This window comes from Uloborus diversus, chromosome 6 (genome assembly GCF_026930045.1).
Source record: "Uloborus diversus isolate 005 chromosome 6, Udiv.v.3.1, whole genome shotgun sequence".
Classification (NCBI taxonomy): Eukaryota; Metazoa; Arthropoda; class Arachnida; order Araneae; family Uloboridae; genus Uloborus; species Uloborus diversus.
In genome coordinates this window covers 151,783,177-151,802,249 of record NC_072736.1, presented here as the reverse complement: position 1 = coordinate 151,802,249, position 19,073 = coordinate 151,783,177, and the positions used below count along the sequence as shown (strand labels likewise).

Here is a 19,073-nt window from a genome sequence, read left to right as displayed (position 1 = left end):
AAAAACCTTGAGCAAGCAATCCCCTATTATGGAAATTTGTAAAACATAACGTACTGAAAATTTCGTTTTAAGACAAACGTTGTCAATTTAGAAAGGTATTCAAAATTTCCCCGGTTAATCAAATACCCCGCTTTATCGAATAATATTTCTTGGATCCGACAATATTCAATTTAGCGGGGCCGACAGTATTCGTTGCTTCAGAACATTACTGTACCACTTAGTACTCCGCATTTAGATTTTTTTGCTCTTTGAGTATTGCAAGGATGAAGTGCTCCTTGCTTTGATTTTAAGGTATTAATTTGCTTTGCGTAATATTTTTTAAAAAAATAAAAAAGTAACCTTTGTTTTCTGGATGACTCAAATAATTGTGCTCTGGCGTCAGAAATTGCCTACGAGAGAAGCAGTAGTTGAAACTGTACAAGAGCTATGGTTTCATAAACAGCAATGATAACGTACTTAAAGTGACTGACGAGTGAAATCATTTTGAAATCTTTCTCTGTGAGAGGGGGGGTGGGATTTTGCAAATATTTTACACATATTACAAATGAAAAACTCCGAGAACGTGGATAAGTCAAATGATGCTTACAAATTTAAAGACGTTTTAAGATGGGATTTTCAGAAGAAAAAAAATGTAAGCAGTCATAAATGACTTCTTATTTCGAAGTATCTGAAAAAAAATGTATTCTCTGCAAAGGTATTTTTTGTAGTATACATATTAATTCTTAATTATATCAAAACTATAAGTGTTATAGTCTATGTATTATGCGCTGTTCTTGAGAAATAAAGTAAAAGTTATTCTTAAGAAGGCTGGGATAGGAACTTCTGATATGTCGAACTACCGTTTACTCGAAGGTTTTAGCCGGTCCTTCGGGACTTCGAATTATTGAGAGTTGACTGTATTTAGTATTTCACATGAGAAAGTTACAATAAGAAGATATTGTGGTTAGCAGCACAAATAATTGTAAATGCCACATAAGAATTTATCGTAGGTCACATGTCTCCTATACCTACCCCTATTTAAGCGTTTGACATCGTTATGAATGTTAGCCGATTCTAATTTATGAAATGAATGCGCCAGAAAACTTGTAAAACTAGTAAAACTCTCTACGAAAAAAAATGTATGAGATTTTTTTCTCATATGAATACTGATGGGGTTTTTTTTCCTTTTCTCTCTCTCTCTCTCTTCCTCTCTTTTTTTTCTTTACTAATAATAAAGCTCAAAGTTTCTTTGTCTGGATGTCTGGATGTCTCGGTCTCTGTGACACGCATACTGCCTAGACCGTTCAGCCGATTTTCATGAAATTTGGCACAAAATTAGTTTGTAGCATGGGGGTGTGCACCTCGAAGCGATTTTTTGAAAATTGGAATTTGCTCTTTTTCTATACCAATTTTAAGAACATTTTCCCGAGCAAAACTGTCATAAGATGGACGAGTAAATTACCAAGTTATCATAACACGGAACTGTAACATGGGTACGCCAATTGGTGAGAAATTCACCATACATTATTTGTGAATATACAGGCGAACCAAAAGGCCTGTTAATTTCCTACTACGGGCAAAGCCGTGCGTTTACCACTAGTTTTAAATAAGACAAATAAAAATCGTAACGTTTTTGCAATTTAAAATAAGCAAGAAATTTCGAAACATTCGGGTTGGAAAACAATTTTAACTTGCGGGTTTTATTTTTTTATTAAAATACTCCTTGCCAAAATAACAGTGATTGTGTCCATAAAAAAGACTTAATCTCCGTTTCTTTTCTTATAACTTTCAAAAAAAAAAAAAAACGAAAATAAAGGTTAAGATACTATTGTGGACTATCTCCAGCTCAGTAATACAGAATGCTTTGTTTCCTCATGGTTAGAAAAAAACGCAACAAAGAGGTAACTCCAATTCGATAGGGTTCTTCAGGTCTTGATGAAGATTAATCGTTTCCCCCTTATCGATATCGGAGATGTCTGTCCCAACAAAAGGGTAAGAGCGAACGGAAAAAATGAGTCGAGTTAAAAGAGAAGTCGTGTATACTGCTGGGCGAAAACAACATAGTGTATGAATCGTTGGAAAGTGGCTGCCGTCGCCATTTCTTTTGTGCTCATGTAGTGACCCCTGTTAAAGCATTTGCTGTTTCAGTTGTCTCTCTGAATCACTGTTAAGAATCTTGGATTTCCGTAACTATATGTTTTCATCTATGTTTAATGGCTGTGAGATTTCGGGGCATTGTTTCTTTTGTTGGTGCTTGATAGTGAAAAATGGATTGTTTGAACTAACATTAAGCCGGTCTTTCATGGCGCAGGAGTTGAAGACGATGACATTAAAGATGGTTGATGAAGCTGTCAAGGTTTATTTTATAAGGTTAATTGAAAGGAAAATTACATTTTTTGTAAATGAAATTGTAGAAATATTAAAGAGAAGGTATTTATTGAACTTTAAAACAAATTAATATTTTTTTAAGAAAGGACATTAAATAAATATATCAACTTTTCTTTTATTGAAGATTGAATAATACAGTATTGTGTTTTTTATTTAGCTTAATTATTTCTGTACAAAGTATGGGAAGTAATTTAAGTAAAGGAATTTCAGTTTAAAAATAAAAACGCATTTATTGTATCTATAAAAAAATAATTATTTTAACTACGTGTCTTAGAACTAGCTTAACAATTACAAAATATATGTAAATAAAGAAATAAAAATGGATCTACAATAAGCTTAAATGTAGCAACTTACTACGATAAATATTTATTGAAGAATTTATTTTCATATATACTGATTTACAGTAACTATCCTAACTTCAGCATTTGAAAAAAAAAATGAATTTGTACTTCAAATGCAGCTTGCAAATATTCAAAAATTCGAATAATTTTGCAGATTAATAAGGTTGGTAGAGGTGCTATTTTATTACAGCAAAATCATTTTTCACAATTAGGAACATATCTTGTCTTTTTGGGCTCTAATTATAATTATAATTTTTGCATTGCTCTTATTACAAAAATATATATGTTTAAGAACTAATTAAGGGGTTTTTGCTTTTTTTTTTGAGTCGAGTCTTAGTCTTTCAATAGTAAATTAGGAGTAATAAATTTACCCAATTACCAAATACGTATCCATACAAATCATTAGTAAGTTAATTTAACTCTAAATTTTTCTGAAAGTATTTTAAGTAGATGAAATGTATTTGTGAAAGAAATATAAACTTATAATCCATTCAGATGGGTAAAGTTAACATGTATATCTCACTTTATTCCTCACTGGTCAAGCTGCCAATCACAAATTTGATGCTACTGTGTTTGATTTGCTTAGCGAACTGTCTGTAAGCCTGGAAAAAATATTGAAATTATCACGTTAAGCATTTAACATACGCGATGATTTATATATTCACCCTTGTGTTCTTTCAGATGGTGTATTCTAGAGTCGCTCGGGTGTGCACCAGAGACAAGGGAGGGGCTCACAAGTTTCGGAACCGATGGACTTCATTCTTAAAAGCAAGACTCAACTGTTCCCTCCCGGGGGAGTTTCCTTTCTACTTCAATGAAATACGTAAGAACAACTATTCAATGTCCTTTTTTTTTCATTCAAAAGTTAAGCCAAATGCGGTGCTTTTAGCTGAATGGTTTTAAACTCCAGTAATACATTAAGATATTAATGTAGTTTTGGCCCGATCTGCAAAACAGATATTAACATCATTCTTGCTACTTCTTGCAGAGGACCTCGTCAGGAAACACTTTTTGTCACATCTCGGATTGGACTACTAAATATTGACACATTTTTTTATGCATATGAGTGATTATCCAAAACCCTGACAATGAATGACATGAAAACCTGGGAACAAACTTTGAAATAATGTCCCTTGATTATTTAAATAGTTAAATTTATTTAAAAAATTTTATGTAACAAGTTTAAGTATGGTGTTCTGAGTAGCAGTAAACATAGACATAGCTAATAAAAAAAGTCATTCAGAAAAACGAAGATTTGAAGTATCACTTCTTACTCTCGTACGTACGTCTTCAGCCGTTGATTGCATTTTACTCCTAAAAAATAAATTTCACTCCCGCACAAAATTTTAAGAAGGTTTTTCACGTATTGAAAAAAAAAAAAAAGCTACAGATATCTCTGACAGCACTTGTTATGGACAGACCTGTTTTTCTTTAAAATCAATAGCATTATATTGTACTCTTCATAGATCAGAGAAAAAGTAAGCATAAATGTAGCTAGTATGAAAAACTCATTTAGCAATACGAAGTTTTTATTACGCTTGTGCGTACGTTTTTATTCTCTCTTTTTTTTTTTACATTTAACTCCTAGTATAAGAAATTCACTCCTTCAAAAAAAATAAATAAATAAATAAATAAATAAAAGAGGTATTTCACGCTTTGAAAGACCAATATCTCAGGTAGAACATGTTATAGATTGCTCTGTTTTGTTTTCGAATCGACAGTTTTATCTTGCACTTGTCAGAGTAGCAGTCAGCTTAAATATAACTAATATAAAAAAATCATTAAGAAATACGAAGTATAGACGTTTCACTTTTAACGCTCGTGCGTACGCTTTTAGTCTTTTTTTTTTACATTTCACACCTAGAAAATCAATTTTACTCCTGCAAAAAAGGAGGTTTTTTACTCCTTGAAAAAAACTTACCGATGTCTCTGATCGCACATGTTATGAATTGCTATGTTTTCCTTTTGAACCAACAGCGTGTTCATTTACTCTTCATCCATCAGAGTATCAATGAACATAAATATAGCTAATATAAAATAATAAGTTTTAAAGTGTCACTTCTTACGCTAGTACGTACATCTTTAGTCTTTTTTAACATTTCGCAACAAGAAAGTAAACGTCACTCCTGGAAAAAAAGTTCAAAGAGTGTTTTGTCTCCTTGAAAAAAAATCCTACCAATACCTCTGGTAGCACATATTATGGATCTCCCTGTTTTTCTTAACTTTTCCGCTCGTACCCACGAATTTTCTAAATCACAAGTTTGAAGAAATGAATGATATTAATCGCACCAAGTTTCCTTCTAGATAATTCCCACTTTATTGTCCACAACTTTTGAAGCTACTTTCTTGATTCTCCCCACCGTAATCTCCGCAACTATTTTATCGGTTTAATGGGGCTAAGTAAATAACTAACATCCAACATTAGAGCTAAGTGAGAACATTGTATGAAGTTCATCCATTTTCTTCTTAAAGATAGACTGGAAAAGGAGGATTAAGTTTAAGACCGCTGCCCATTTGTTCCCCTCTGGTTAGTGGGCTACCGCAGTAGAAGTACAGTAGCCTCTTGGGCCGTCTCGTCTTAATCCGGAAACAGAGTGCCTCGGGTCACAAGAACGTCTAAGGGGATGAAGATAACTTTTACTTCCAGGAGGAAGGACTTGGGGCGAGCGATGATGATAACACTCGCCAAAGTTATGTTTCTTCAGGTCATTAATCTGACACCCGTCTTTGTTGAAATGCAGATCAAAGACCGGATTTGTAAAAGCCTAAGCCGGATTTATTGTTTTTGCACTCTTGAAAGATTTCGTACTCAATTTGTTTTATGGTGATTAATTTGATCAGTTTTTAAAATAAACAATGTGGATATTTACAGTAAATTCCAAACAGAAGACATGTCTTACTTTGTGCTGCAGGATATCATTAAAAATAATAAGATTATTATTGGTAGTACGATTTCAAGAAATAAGAAAATAGTTTGAAATATGGACATTGGGCCTGATATGAATCGCTTATTTGGTAGAGGTTTAAGGCTCTATTTTTGATCTCGTCCGTCTCTTTTGCAAAGACAACAATTTTCAGTATCAATTTATTTTAGTGGCATAAAGCAGTCAAAAATCGTTTTAATCAATTACACTATTATCACCATTACCAAGAAAAACAAAGCAGTAAACTGTATGGCAGGGTGATGCTATCAAACTTTAATAAGTCTTTTTTTTTTCCTTTTAGACATGACAACTCGAAAAAAAAAACATTCCATTTAATTTTGTGCTAGTACAAAGTAGAAATCCACACAAGTAGTATAAAATTGAAAAATGTTCAAATAGGTAGCAATCGAAAGAGTACCTTGAGACATATTTTTGATGGAAAAATTATTTGCCTTTGTCAAACCGTTATCGAGACATAAAGTCTTACAATCAGCACAATTTTTAAGATAAGCACTAAATTGTAAATATTTTGCGGGAAATTGATCACACAATTTGTAGATGCATGCACACGATTTGTCTGCATGCATCTACAAATCGTGTGAAAGATTACTTCCCTTTATCACTAAAACTTGCTAAAGTTGGAAACTCTTCTTAATATTTCGGCAGATTTTACCAACTTTTTTAAAACGGGGACACGAGAGCAAATAGTTTATGCGTCCAGAAACATGTTTTACAATTCTCTATCGATTCCTACGGATTAATTTAATTTTTTTTTATTATTACACTTATCGTGTGGTTTCCTGGTAAATATAATAGTTTTTTTCCAAGGACTTTTTCTGGAGGACTTCTTAATCATTTGAGTTTAACAAGCGAAAGAGATCCTTAGCAACAACTGCTGTTCAAGTGATATATAAAAGTCTGTTTTATTAAATAGATGAGACAAACTTTTATATAGATCAACTTATCCATACTCAGTTATTTTTGCAGAAAAGGCAAAGAATGGTAAGAGGCGAAAAATGATACCATTTCGCATTTTTCTTTTTTTTTATTCACAACACATAAAAGGCGAAAAATAAAATCCTGCAAATTTCAAAGTTTTACTTTCATCTCTAATATTTAATGCAACTAATTTGATGCTTCATACAAAAATTTCATGATAAAAGCAGAAATGTGTTCTTTCGTTTACACTCCTAAAGATTTTTGAAACGGATGGCACCTCCGACAAAAGCTCTTCGAAAATGAGATTTTAACACAACTTTTGTACTTCTTGTGAATTCTTTATGTTGTGATAATAGAATCAGGCTTTGTCAGTCAAACCCACACCACATCTCCCATCATTTTCTGCTCCTACGCCAGCATTCTAAAATGAAGATAGAATAACACAGTGCAAATATGCCAAATTCGACTTAAATTAGAAATTTGAACTATTTTCATGATTTCTCGACATTCCTTTTTTTTTTTCCTTTTTTTTCCCATTCTTTTTATTTATTTATTTATTTATTTTTTGTTATTCATTGAAAATGATTGACGTATACTTATTAATTTGTATTCATTATATACAGTATCGTTGTACCTTCCTGAAGATGGGTTGATGTTAAAAAAAAAAGGTTTAAACTTTGAACATTTACTTCATAGCACTAAACTAATTGCTGCCAATCGTTTCCATACATTCCGTATAATCTCTTGAAGAGTGGATTTGGGTCGTAATTCCGGCAGATATAAATGACTAACTCAACAAAAATCACAGGATATCGTGACAATGGACCTTATGGGAGAGTTAGAACTAAAAGATTAAACCAGGCGGTTATGTGCACTTAAAATAGTGTTCGAACAGAGAAAATATGTTCGAAATCGAACAAAAGATGGAGAAAACAAAAGGGCAAAGCAGGAAGCCCTAAGACAAAGAGCAATAGAAGAGAATTCTTAAGTATGTAAGAGAAAGAGCGAAAGACAAATTCTTCTTGGAGACTGTTTACGGTCGGGCGAGTATTTTCCATGAGGATAGATTAGGGAGTACTAGAAGCAGTCAGGCAAAAACTAGAGATGGCCCTTTTTTTGTATTTTTGTTCATCGTCGTCTGTTAGGATCCGCTCTTTTACTTTTACTTTTCCTCCCCCGTTCCTTTTCTTTCATACCTCTCTCTCCCCTGCACTTTTTTTTTCCATTTTTAATTTTCCTTTGATGTTAAATGCTAGCTGTGAGTCATTTTTGCCCAAGAAAAATCGATAAAAATCGAAACTAGAACATTTTTCTTTCGTTTTGATGAAAAAAAAGAATGAATCGGATGTTCGATACGTGAAATTCTTAAATTTATTCTTCAGTAGACTTTACTGGTTCATTTAAAAAAAAAATTGATTCATCCTGATTTTGTATCTCAAGTTAACTCCAAAGTCTTATTATGTGACATAAAAATGTTTTAAACCTGCAAAGTTTCATTAAAAAAAAAAAATCTGTGTTTCAACATTTTAATACTAACATAATTTCATCCTATGTCATTGTTTTTGATTTACAGGTGTCCCGCGTATTGCACGGTTCATTCGTTCCGTGTAGTATCTTAACCGTATTATACGAGACTTTTTTAAAGTAACACTTTTACTTATTTTTAATATTAATTATGCAAGTGCATGAGAAAAATCAGGTTAAGATGTTTCGTGTTATATCGAAACCGTGTTCTGTGTTATATGAGACTTAGAAATAATGTACATCAAGAAATGTGTACCGTGTTATATCGAAACCAAGTTTCATGAAAACAAAGTAAAAACTTATTACAGTTATCAACCATTAACAGAATGTATCAAACAAAAATGAAATTCTATCTTTTTTAAATATAACATTCGAGGTACATCAAAACCATGAAGTATTAAATTCATGTTTCGTACTGTGTTATATCGAAACCGTGTTGTATAAGTACCGTGTTATACGAAAGACGCCTGTATATGTGAAGACATAGTTATGTAAAAACTTAAAGATTAAGTATGGCAAATTGAAGGACATGCGTTGGCAGTTATAGTGTTTCTGTTTTTATTCTGGTTGTGTTTCTGACATTGAAGTTTCCTGAATTGCTTACGTCACCACGTTTTATCACGACAGAATATGAATCTGAAAAATAACGTTTTCGACTTTATATTGGAATTTAAAGTGCATACATTTTAAAATTTTGGATCATAAGGTTAACTATTTTCTATTGCAACACAAACCAACTACGCGAGTTGTCATAGACTGTTTCACGACGGATAAGCGAAAAGATGGTTTCAATCACACACACACAAAAAAAAAAAAAAAACTAAGTTCATAATTAACTTGAATTCTGAAATTTTGAATTCAAATTATGTTTTTCGCAATCACGAGTTGCGACAGGACCCTACTCATTGATTACTACCCTACTTGTTTCTAGTAACGGCTCTTGTCCTTCCTCTTGGGCGGTTACGTGTGTACAGTTGTGCATGTGTATGTTTGTGTGTGTGCGTAGACCTGTGTTTATGCACGTTAACATGTGTGTAAAGGTACGTGTGTGTGACTGTGTATGTGCGTGCGCGTGTGTAGGACATGGACGCCACCGACCAGGAGAAGCGGCCACCGGGAGGAGTCGCGCCTGCAGAGAACGGTGGGGTTGAAAAAAGAACCAAACATCAAGGACGGTCAAGTGAAAAAAATTTAAAAAAAAATGAAAAAATACATAAACGCTGAAAAAAAAAGGAAATTAGATGATAATTAATTGCATGACATAATATGTATCACGTCAGATAAAAATTTAAAGAATGCAGTAGTCCTCTGGTTTGATCTAAGAAATTTCACTTCCAATAGGTAATATCGATTTTCCGGTAGACTAATCAACATATAATTTATAGATGTTGATATTCTTCTTGCAAGAATCTTTTTTTTTTCAAATAATATTGCACCTTCTCTGAATGAAAAAAAAATATCTTAAAATTACTGAATATTGCTATTTAGCTAATTTTTGCATACATATTCCAAGGTAAAATGTGGGGAATGTGCTACTTTAAATAGTTGGTTGGTCTGTGTGGTGCTAAAAGTGAGTCTAAACATGAAAATTGATTATAAAAAATCTTAAGAATATGCTTTTTTACCAAAAAAAAAAAAAATACAGTTTTTTAAATAAAACAAAAATCCTGCAATCCTTTTATTTTATGGATAAAATGTCATCATGTACAATAGTTTCCGTTATTTATTATTCCGCCAATATTATCATTATTACAAGCCATTGGTTGTATCCCGTAAGACTATGCAACTCGACTGTAATATATATTAAAATTTTAACAACTATTTTTATATATTTTTAAAACATTTGAAGTGTTTTAAATGTCCTTTAATTCTTGATTTCAGGAGAAAAAAAAACTACATGAAATTACTTTCAAAAGATATACTTGTATTTTAAGAAATATACAGTATGAATTAAAAAACATAACCACAGTACATGACCTCAGTTTTATTAGAAATACAAGTATATTAAAATTTACGCTTTAAATTTATTTCTGAATCACTTCTTTTCTCAGAATATTTCTAGTTTCTGTTCAACAAAATCACCGCACTATATTACTATCAGAACGTTTTAAAAATCTACTCTCTACGCGGTTATTAAACATATATTTTTCTGAATTTTCAGATATTTTTGACGATTGGTTGACGTTGTATAAAAGAAATCATAAAACCTTACTAAATGTTGAGAGATAAAACCAAGTTCATGAATTGCATTTAAAAAGCAAAAAAAAAAAAAGAGAGAGAGAGAAAAAGATAAGAATAAGAAAATGTTCGGAAGGTACCAACCGATGCATGATATTTTAACTACCTTAACAAGATCAAAATCAAATGGAATTTTCATTCGCTTATATTTTTTTCCAAACCTGAATTATAACAAGATGAATTTCTTTTAATGGTGACTTCGTCGTACGAATGGCTGAAAATTTCTGACGATTTTTTAAGATAGTTTTTAGAAGCACCATTTGAATCTTTCTATTCAATTCAATCTTCCTCTGCCACAAAGGGATTTTATATTTTATTTTCCCGCCTTATTTTCGAATATATTTTGAACATTTTTTTCCCTCACGCGTCGCATCATCTTTATAAAATTTTATTCCTCATATTCTTTTACCAGATATCCGACATTTGATCTCGTAGAGAAATTTCCCTACGAAGCATTTTTTACCCTTTGCTGCGGGGGAAAAGTGAAACCAAGGAATGCTGATTAAAGTTACTTTTTGGTCTTCTATTTTTTTCCACGGATTGGGAATTTTATTAGTATTGACGCGTTTTGGCTTCTAAGGTGTTGAAAATTCGATAGATATATTTTACCTTTATCACGATATTTTTTACTTGAAATCAATTTAATCATCGTTAAATTTAATATGCATGATATAGTTAAGAAATATAATCCGTGTCCTAGAAAATTGAAATTTTGTACGTAGACTCCTAGTGGGGTTTTCGGTTGCATTCGGGTGTTTCTAAAGGGATCTTTTGCCCCTTTTTGAGGAGGAAATCATTGTTAATTTCGATGTAAACTCAAGTGTTTTTTTAATTTGGCGGACACTTGGCGATATATCGCCAGTCTTTCGATCGCCAAGTTTTGTCGCCAACTTGGCGACTAATTTGGTGATTTTTTTTATACTTTTTTAAAATATGGTTTCAATTTGACCACTGTTGGTGATATTTAGAGAGTAAACTATTGAATGACATTAAAATTGCCAATAATGGAGAAATGACATATGACTTCCTTTTACTCCAATTTAGGAGTAAAAGGAAGTCATGTGATGCACGTATCAGCTCGTTTTTATTTTTGTTACATTTCTGAAGTTGTTCAAATGATTAATAAAAACATAGTTTGGAAGGAAAGTTCTAGCGTGCATGCCTGTGTGTGTGCGGGTATGCACTTTGTCTATCAGACGTTGAAAATTCAATGCTACTTTCAAAATTGCGATATATGTTTTCAACGTGCAATCGATTCCTTCGTGGTGTAATTTTATATACGTACATGATATAGTTAAAAAAATTGACAGAACGACAAAAAAAATTAATGCACTTAAAAAATATCAATTTTCAAACTATTATAACTTCTTAAAATAAGCATCATAAATCGAAAGTTTCTTTGATTATCAAATAATATTTTACGTGTTAAATTTTTGAAATTGATCAAATAAGCTATAGGCGACGAATTTAAAAAAAATGATTTTGGAGCACATAGTAGCTTTATTCTTAAGATGTATAAATACATCTCTTATTTCAATATCTTTTAACGCATTTCGTGGTATAGTATGATTTTCATCGTTAACTTATGCTTCATAAAAATAAATATTTAAAATTCTACTAATATTTTATGCCATTTTACTACTGAACTGTATTGAAGTGATACTAAGTGCTTGAATACGATTTTGCGAGCATTCTACTTATCGAAGATGCTCTGGAATGAGAATAAGGTGCCCTTACATTAAACAGTGTGTAGCTTTGCTAAAAGAAAGATGCTCATATTTCAATAGTGAGACTGTATTGAGCAAAAACAGCTAAAATGAAAAAATAATTATTAATACATTTAATAATGTTTAGGACTTGTAATGCTGCAAAATAAACAAAACATGATAAACACTGAACCAACGGATAATGGACACAGCACATTATGCGTTAAAAACTTTCTTGGTTGCAATAATCGCCGAAACTAATAAAAACTACTACAGTTCCTGTAACTAGTAGAGTAATAATTATTTCTTTAACGTGTTGCTTTATATGCCTGCTTTATGAGCGTACAAAGTGAGACCTTCTAATCATTTAGCTTTTATAATAAACTAGAAAATCGCCCGTTAAGATATGAAGGGTGAAATTTGCCTCTACATTTGAACGAAGCCATTGATTGCCTGTTTGGTGTATTTTGATAGTTGACATTTTAAATCTAACTCTAGTGGATTAACCCTAAACTCCAGTAGGTAGCGTTCATTGTTGACTACGTTTTCGTTTCTTCATTCCCCTGAAATACACAGTCTTTCCAGTAAAACAGTTAAGTGATCGGATCGAGTTCAGTCTTGTCAAAATAAAGCATTTCCCTGCAGGTCAAATATTACCAAAATATACTATCAAATGATCATGCCTCGGCTCGAGTTTCATTGTTGACGACGTCAGGGGCGTTACTCGATCATTAGCATATATATATTTATGAGGATGATAAACTTATTTAGTTAATAAATATTTTCAAAGAAAAGTAAACACGAAGAAGAAATTGTGTTTGCTTAAGTATGTGGCAGCACAAGTTAATAGCAGTTGTTTTTTCAAATATACTCACTTTCAAGGAATGAACTTAATGAGAGGGAGAATCAATCAGCTTTCATAATAAATGATAAACTTATTTAATTAATAAATATTTTTTTTTTGAAGTAAATACTAAGAAGAAATTGTTTTTACTTAAGTATGTGGCAGCACTAGTTTATAGCAGGTTTCTTTTCAAATACACTCAATTTCAAGCAGATGAACTTAATGAGCGGGGGAATATTAAATATGTTTTCTGTGATGTATGCCTACTTTTCTCCCAGCAAGTGTATTCACTATCCACTCCAAAAAATATTAAGCCCGGGAAATATTTATTTCAAATAATATTTCTCTTAATGCTTTTGCTAATGCCCTGCGTAGACAATATTTCATTCTGAGATTTTATTACAGTATGAGTTTTCGAAATCAGTTTTGACGTCCCCAGCAAATGAAAACGACCTCAAAGAACGATACAAATGCTCTTTCGAAAGATTCCCTATTTCCGTATGCGTGTGTTGGTGGCGTATTAATACCTCCAAGGAGTTGTACTCCCCCAGTAGTAGAATATATTCAGATTCATTCCGCAAAAAAAAATCCGCTCCCATCACAACCAGCTGCCTACCCAAGTTTTTCCACACTCAACACTGGATCTAAAACGTATTCTAATGGCCAAAAGATGGCGAAAAAAAATGTTATTACATCCCTCTCCTTAAGAAAGGGTGGATAGAACGAAATAAATAAAAATAATGGAATATCTCGCGAACCCATCATTAATTTCTCTTTTTCCACTTGTATTTGCAGAATCCACCAGCCACATTGTGGACGGACTCTATGGTGGGAAGCCTGCGCAGTTGATCTACGCTGTCTTTACTACTCCAACGTAAGTGATTTTCATGCTCCCCCCTCTCACTCATAACCCCCCTTTCCCCTCCCTTCCTCCCTATTCCAGGCGGTTATTATTTTAGTTCCAGTGGCCCATTATTTTTCTCCCGAAAAAGTTTTAGATTTTTTTTTTCCTCGCGCAGTTTTCGTTCTGAGAAGAGAAATTTTAGGTGATGCATTATACTTAAGTGGAGATTATTTTTTGCCACTCAGTTGGAGATGTAATTTTTTCTTTATTATTTCATTTATTACTTTTTTAGGTTTAAGTCTAAATTGCTACATCAATCTTTTTCAGTTCCTTTGGCGTAGAACAGGAAGATTGTTTTTTTTTTCTATAAATGTTCTCCACATTTTGTGTTTTTTAAGATCTTAGTGGCTTAGAGAAATACCAATTTTTGATGAAATTAAATGTTATTTTAAGTTGTGACCTTTTTTTACAAACACCAAGCACACGGTCAGCACTTAAATTTTGAACAGCGCTGCTCTTATTAATTTTCGAAAAGGCGGATTAAATTGCCTCAAAAAATGTGTTGAACAGCTCATTTTAGTCATATTTCTTAAGAAACTACTCGTAAATTTATTTTTTTCTTTGCTTAAATTTAGTTGCTCTAAACAATTTTTCTCCGGATAATAGTTGTTAATAATAGCTCTTACGCTTACGGCAATAAAGATTACGGCTTTTATAATTTCAAGAAAGGCAACAGGATTTTGAAAGAAAGGAAAAATGTTTGTGCTTATTATTCATTAATAGCTTACGTAATTATATGATAGTGGAACAATAGCTTATTATGTACATTATCCAGCAGCTTTGCATAAGCTTTTTTATTTTATTTCTTCCTGTTTTAAAGAGCTTAATTCTTTTTTCAGCAATTCTTCCTCCTTTATGAATATAAGCATGAAAATTTGCGAAACGTAGTATCATGATCTCTAGCATCATATTGATTTTGGAATATATAGTTGATATAATATACTACATTTTTAAGAACTCACATAATATTTCACTTTTTTAAACATATACAATTTGAAAAAAGGTATTAAAATATTGCCGAAACAATAGTACAAATGCTTTTTGATATATTTCGGAATATTTGCGAAATGCAAAAAAAGAAGAATAATATTAAACTGAAAAAAATACTACTTAATGAACAGTAAAGTTTTCAAAAATCTAACATTTTGTATTAATATTAACTGTTTTAGTATTATTTATTTTTATCTTTAAATTTACTAATTAGTGTCAGGAAACATGTAAAAAAATCAATGGAATTCCCTAGTGGAATACCAAGTTTAATTACCATGTTTCATAAATTTACCGATGCAATTTGAAAAAAAAAAGAAGTCGCATAAATGCAAGAAAAGTCGGTGTTTTATGTAGGAATGACTGAATTATGTGCCCTTGAAATAAGTATACTGTCGTGGGAAGGTAATGGGCAATATCTGAAAATCTTTCTTTTTCTCTTTTTTTTTTAACATTTATGTCATCTATTGTACTTTAGCATAATTATTAAATCTCGTTTACTAATGTCACAATAGTAACGATAAATCCTTGGATATTTCCAAAATTAAAATTTATCAAACCTGAATATTCTTAGTGCTCGCTAGTATATGGACTTATGTTTGATATTGAAAAGAAAACTTGGTTGTTTGCAGATCGTGCAATATTGCTGAAATGGAAATATTTTTTAGTAAGTTAATTATCAACAATGAGTAAGCTAAACAATATTTCTTGACCTCACTTTAATATAATTTACGTAACAACAGACTAAATTTTTAAGGATATCGATGTGTGTTAAACGAGATTCCGGTCCAAAAGTTTTCGGAAATTCGAAGTTCTACCGTAAAAAAAAAACATGCTTTTTCGATAAATATGTTTTTGAATAATTCAAAATAAATAAATAAAAAGCATGTACAGTAGGAAAACTAAAATAAACTTTCTTTTTCCAAATGAAACAGTTTATCGACACGAAAAAATATGTAAATATTATTACACACGAAGCAATTTCATTTGAAACATTTATTAGGATACATTAATACTACAATTATTCCAATTAGGCTGTTGGCAGTTATTTTCTTTACAAAAAGGGTGTGTGTCTGTGCCTGGGTGTGTGTTTTTATTATTTTTTAAATCTTAAATATGTTTCCGAAATTTTAAAAGAGACATTGTCGGAATAATTGTCAAAAGTCTTTAAAAGGCGAAGAAAAATAATAATAAAAAGGGCCAACCCTGACACAAATATTAAAAAATGTCGGCCTTGCCTTATAAACGCACGTAGTGAACTACTTAAAGATAAATCGTGCAATTGGGGGCCATCAATAACTTCAACTTCCATTTACAAGCGCAAGCAGCAACGTGATGACAGAATCAGTTAATTATTGGCTACCTACAACTATTAATGCGTGACCCCCCCCCCCCTAAATTGCCCTCCCCACTCCAAGCCCATTCAGATCTTCCATAATGGAAAAACAACAGCCAATAGGGGACACAAAAAATGAAGGAAATTTTCATGTTATTAATGAATTACGACCGTGGGGGTTCTTAATGGAAAAACGAAAAAAGTAATGAAAAAGGCACAAGGCGTCGTGGAAGCATTTGTTGAGGGAAAAACGCTCTTGGCCATGCAGAGATGTATCTTAGTGAGGAGAGAAAAATGGATTAAAATAACAGTAAGACAGAAAATTAATTTGAAGAAATGATAATATGGCTGTAATAAAGTTTTTATTCGATGACACGAAGAAGGGTTTATTGATGCAAGAATAACCTGGTTTTCTTGTTAAATTGAGAAAGGAAAAATTTTTTAAAAACATATCGCTTTTGTGTGAAAAAAAATCAATTGGTTCGAGAGAAATGATGATTGCGTTTTTTGATTATATCTTTGTTTGAAAATTAAGCTTTTTAAATTTGTCATTGAAAATGTAGTTAATCGTTTTTTTTTTTTTTTTTTTTTTTTTTTTTTTTTTTTTTGGAACAAATAATCTGTTTTGATGAGGAAATACTTAAATATGAAACAGTTGTACTCAAATGAAGACAGTTTTAATCTTTACTAAAAATAAAGCTGAAAGACTGTCTGGATCTCTGTGACGCGCATAGAGCCTAGGCCGTTCGGCCGATTTTCATGAAATTTGGCACAGAATTAGTTTGTAGCGTGGGGGTGTGCACCTCGAAGGGATTTTTCGAAAATTCGATTTTGTTCTTTTTCTATTCCAATTTTAAGAAAATGTTCCCGAGAAAAATTATCATAAGATGTAAGAGTAAATTACCAAGTTATCATAACGTGGAACCGTAACATGGGCAAGCCAATTTGCGAGAAATTCATTATACATTATTTGTAAATTTACAGGCGAACTAAAAGTCCTTTTAATTTTCTACTGCGGGCAAAGCCGTGCGGGTACCACACTTATAAATAAAAAGATAAAAGTCGGAAACAACGTTTAAAAGCACAGATAAAATATTGAAAAGTTTAAAACGTATGCCTAGTTATGCTACATGGATGCTGTCGATTCTCTGCATCTCGAAAATTCACTAACTGGAACCAGACGGCTAGGTCAGTGCCTAACCATTATACCACTCTGTCGGCGTGTCATTAATTCCATTAAACTAATTAGATAAAGATGAGTTGGTCAGCTTTCAAAAATGAATGCAGAACAAATGACGCTTAAGATTTTTCATTTAATTCTCGTTTGTAGAAGATCAAGAGTATGTTGTAAGAAATCAGGAGAAATTGCGTGGATGAGGATATTGTCATTCTAAAAATTAAGATCCGATGGTCGATTTCTAGTAGAAGGAAGAAATGGAAAAGGCTTCTGAATAAGGTCAATGCCTATAAAGAGCTGTCGTGCCAATGCGGCTGGTACAGATGATTCATATTTTAATTAATTGCATTTCTATCAACTGTATAAGTTTAGTTTCAAAGTGAAATTCAAAGATTATCTAAGTATAGCCCCCTCCGCCACTTTTTACAACACTCCACGTATTTCCCAGAAAACTTCGTTTTAAAAGTAAATAATACACGCGGCATAACGATAAAGCCTTGTATTTTTTTTTCTTGTGTCGAATGCTGCACTAAATGTTATATGCCCCCCCCCCCCCCTCCTCGTTTCAGTTATTGCGATTTTTGCTTAGGGAGAATTTCTAGATTTTAATACAGTAACTTTCTTCAAATAAATAAATAAATAATATTTACTGAAACTAATTGACTTAGCTCTCCAAAAATGTTTTAAAATGCAGTAACAAATAAACATAATGCATATGATCTAGTGTGTCTTTTCATTTGTAGTGATATTTGGCTCAGTCCCCTGTTCTTTTCGACTGTTTTATTAAATATTACCGCGTTAATTTCAAAGTTATTAATATTCAATGTACCTTTGATTTACAAATTTCTAGAAGTATAAAATATTTTTAGAGCGATACTTGATCAACATCGAACAAATTCTTTAATTTCGATTTTACAGAAAGTTTTTTTTTTCTTTTTGTCTGTGTGTGTGTGTTTCATTCATAAAAAAATATCAGAAGGGATCATTAAACATTAATTTATATCCTTAAGCTTATTCATTTTTCCTGAAATAATAATTAAAAAAAAACAGGGTTGCTTTCTTTACCTTGCGTTTTTAAGTTCATTAAGTAAAAAAAATATATAAAGTAGGTTAAAAAAATGTATCAGTATATTTAACTTTTTTTGTCTTGTTATAAAACAAAAATTTCAATTAAATCTCTGAAAAGCATTTTTATTGCTTGTTTCAGTGTTTTCGATATCTTTTTGCCATGGGGTTCAATTTTTTAAAATGCATTTTAGCGTTTACAAGGCAGATGTTTTCTTAAAGGTATAATGTATTCTAAAAAGAAATTAAAAATTCACTTAGAATGCCTGTTGAAACCTACGTTATTCATCAAAGTGTAAAAAACTACTTTAAATTTAATGCATGACTGGGCGTAAAATTTTAACGAAAATATACTAAAAATTTTAATCAAGCAAAGCATATTTTCTAATAAGGTTTAAGATTCTGAGAACAATATCGCTCCTTTTTTAAATATGTTTTTTTTATTCAATAAAAAACAATATTATTTAAAAATTTAGAATCAGCAGAGGGTGCATATTTTTTTTTTTAAAGTTTGGTCAACTTATTTGATGAAACCTGTTGACTTAAAGAAAGTTGTTTAAAATATTAGGGGGAAAAAAGCTTAATTTTGTGAAGGAAAGCAATATGCTTAACCTAACTTGAATAATCTATGCTTCATTAAATTTTGAATCAAGCTCAGTTTATAAAATACATCATGTTGTGTGCAATTTAAATTAAATATAATGCATTGAATTTTTCGGAG

General features: G+C 31.6%; 1 protein-coding gene across 1 annotated transcript in view; it reads left to right on the top strand.

The window, feature by feature from the left end:
* LOC129225151 (semaphorin-1A-like) overlaps window positions 1–19,073 on the top strand; it is a 694,730-nt gene that overhangs the window by 626,295 nt on the left and 49,362 nt on the right. Inside the window, exons 10-11 of the mRNA XM_054859712.1 lie at window positions 3,390–3,531; window positions 13,679–13,757. Of these exons, the coding sequence (XP_054715687.1) occupies window positions 3,390–3,531; window positions 13,679–13,757 (221 nt within the window). The remainder of the gene's footprint in view (window positions 1–3,389; window positions 3,532–13,678; window positions 13,758–19,073) is intronic.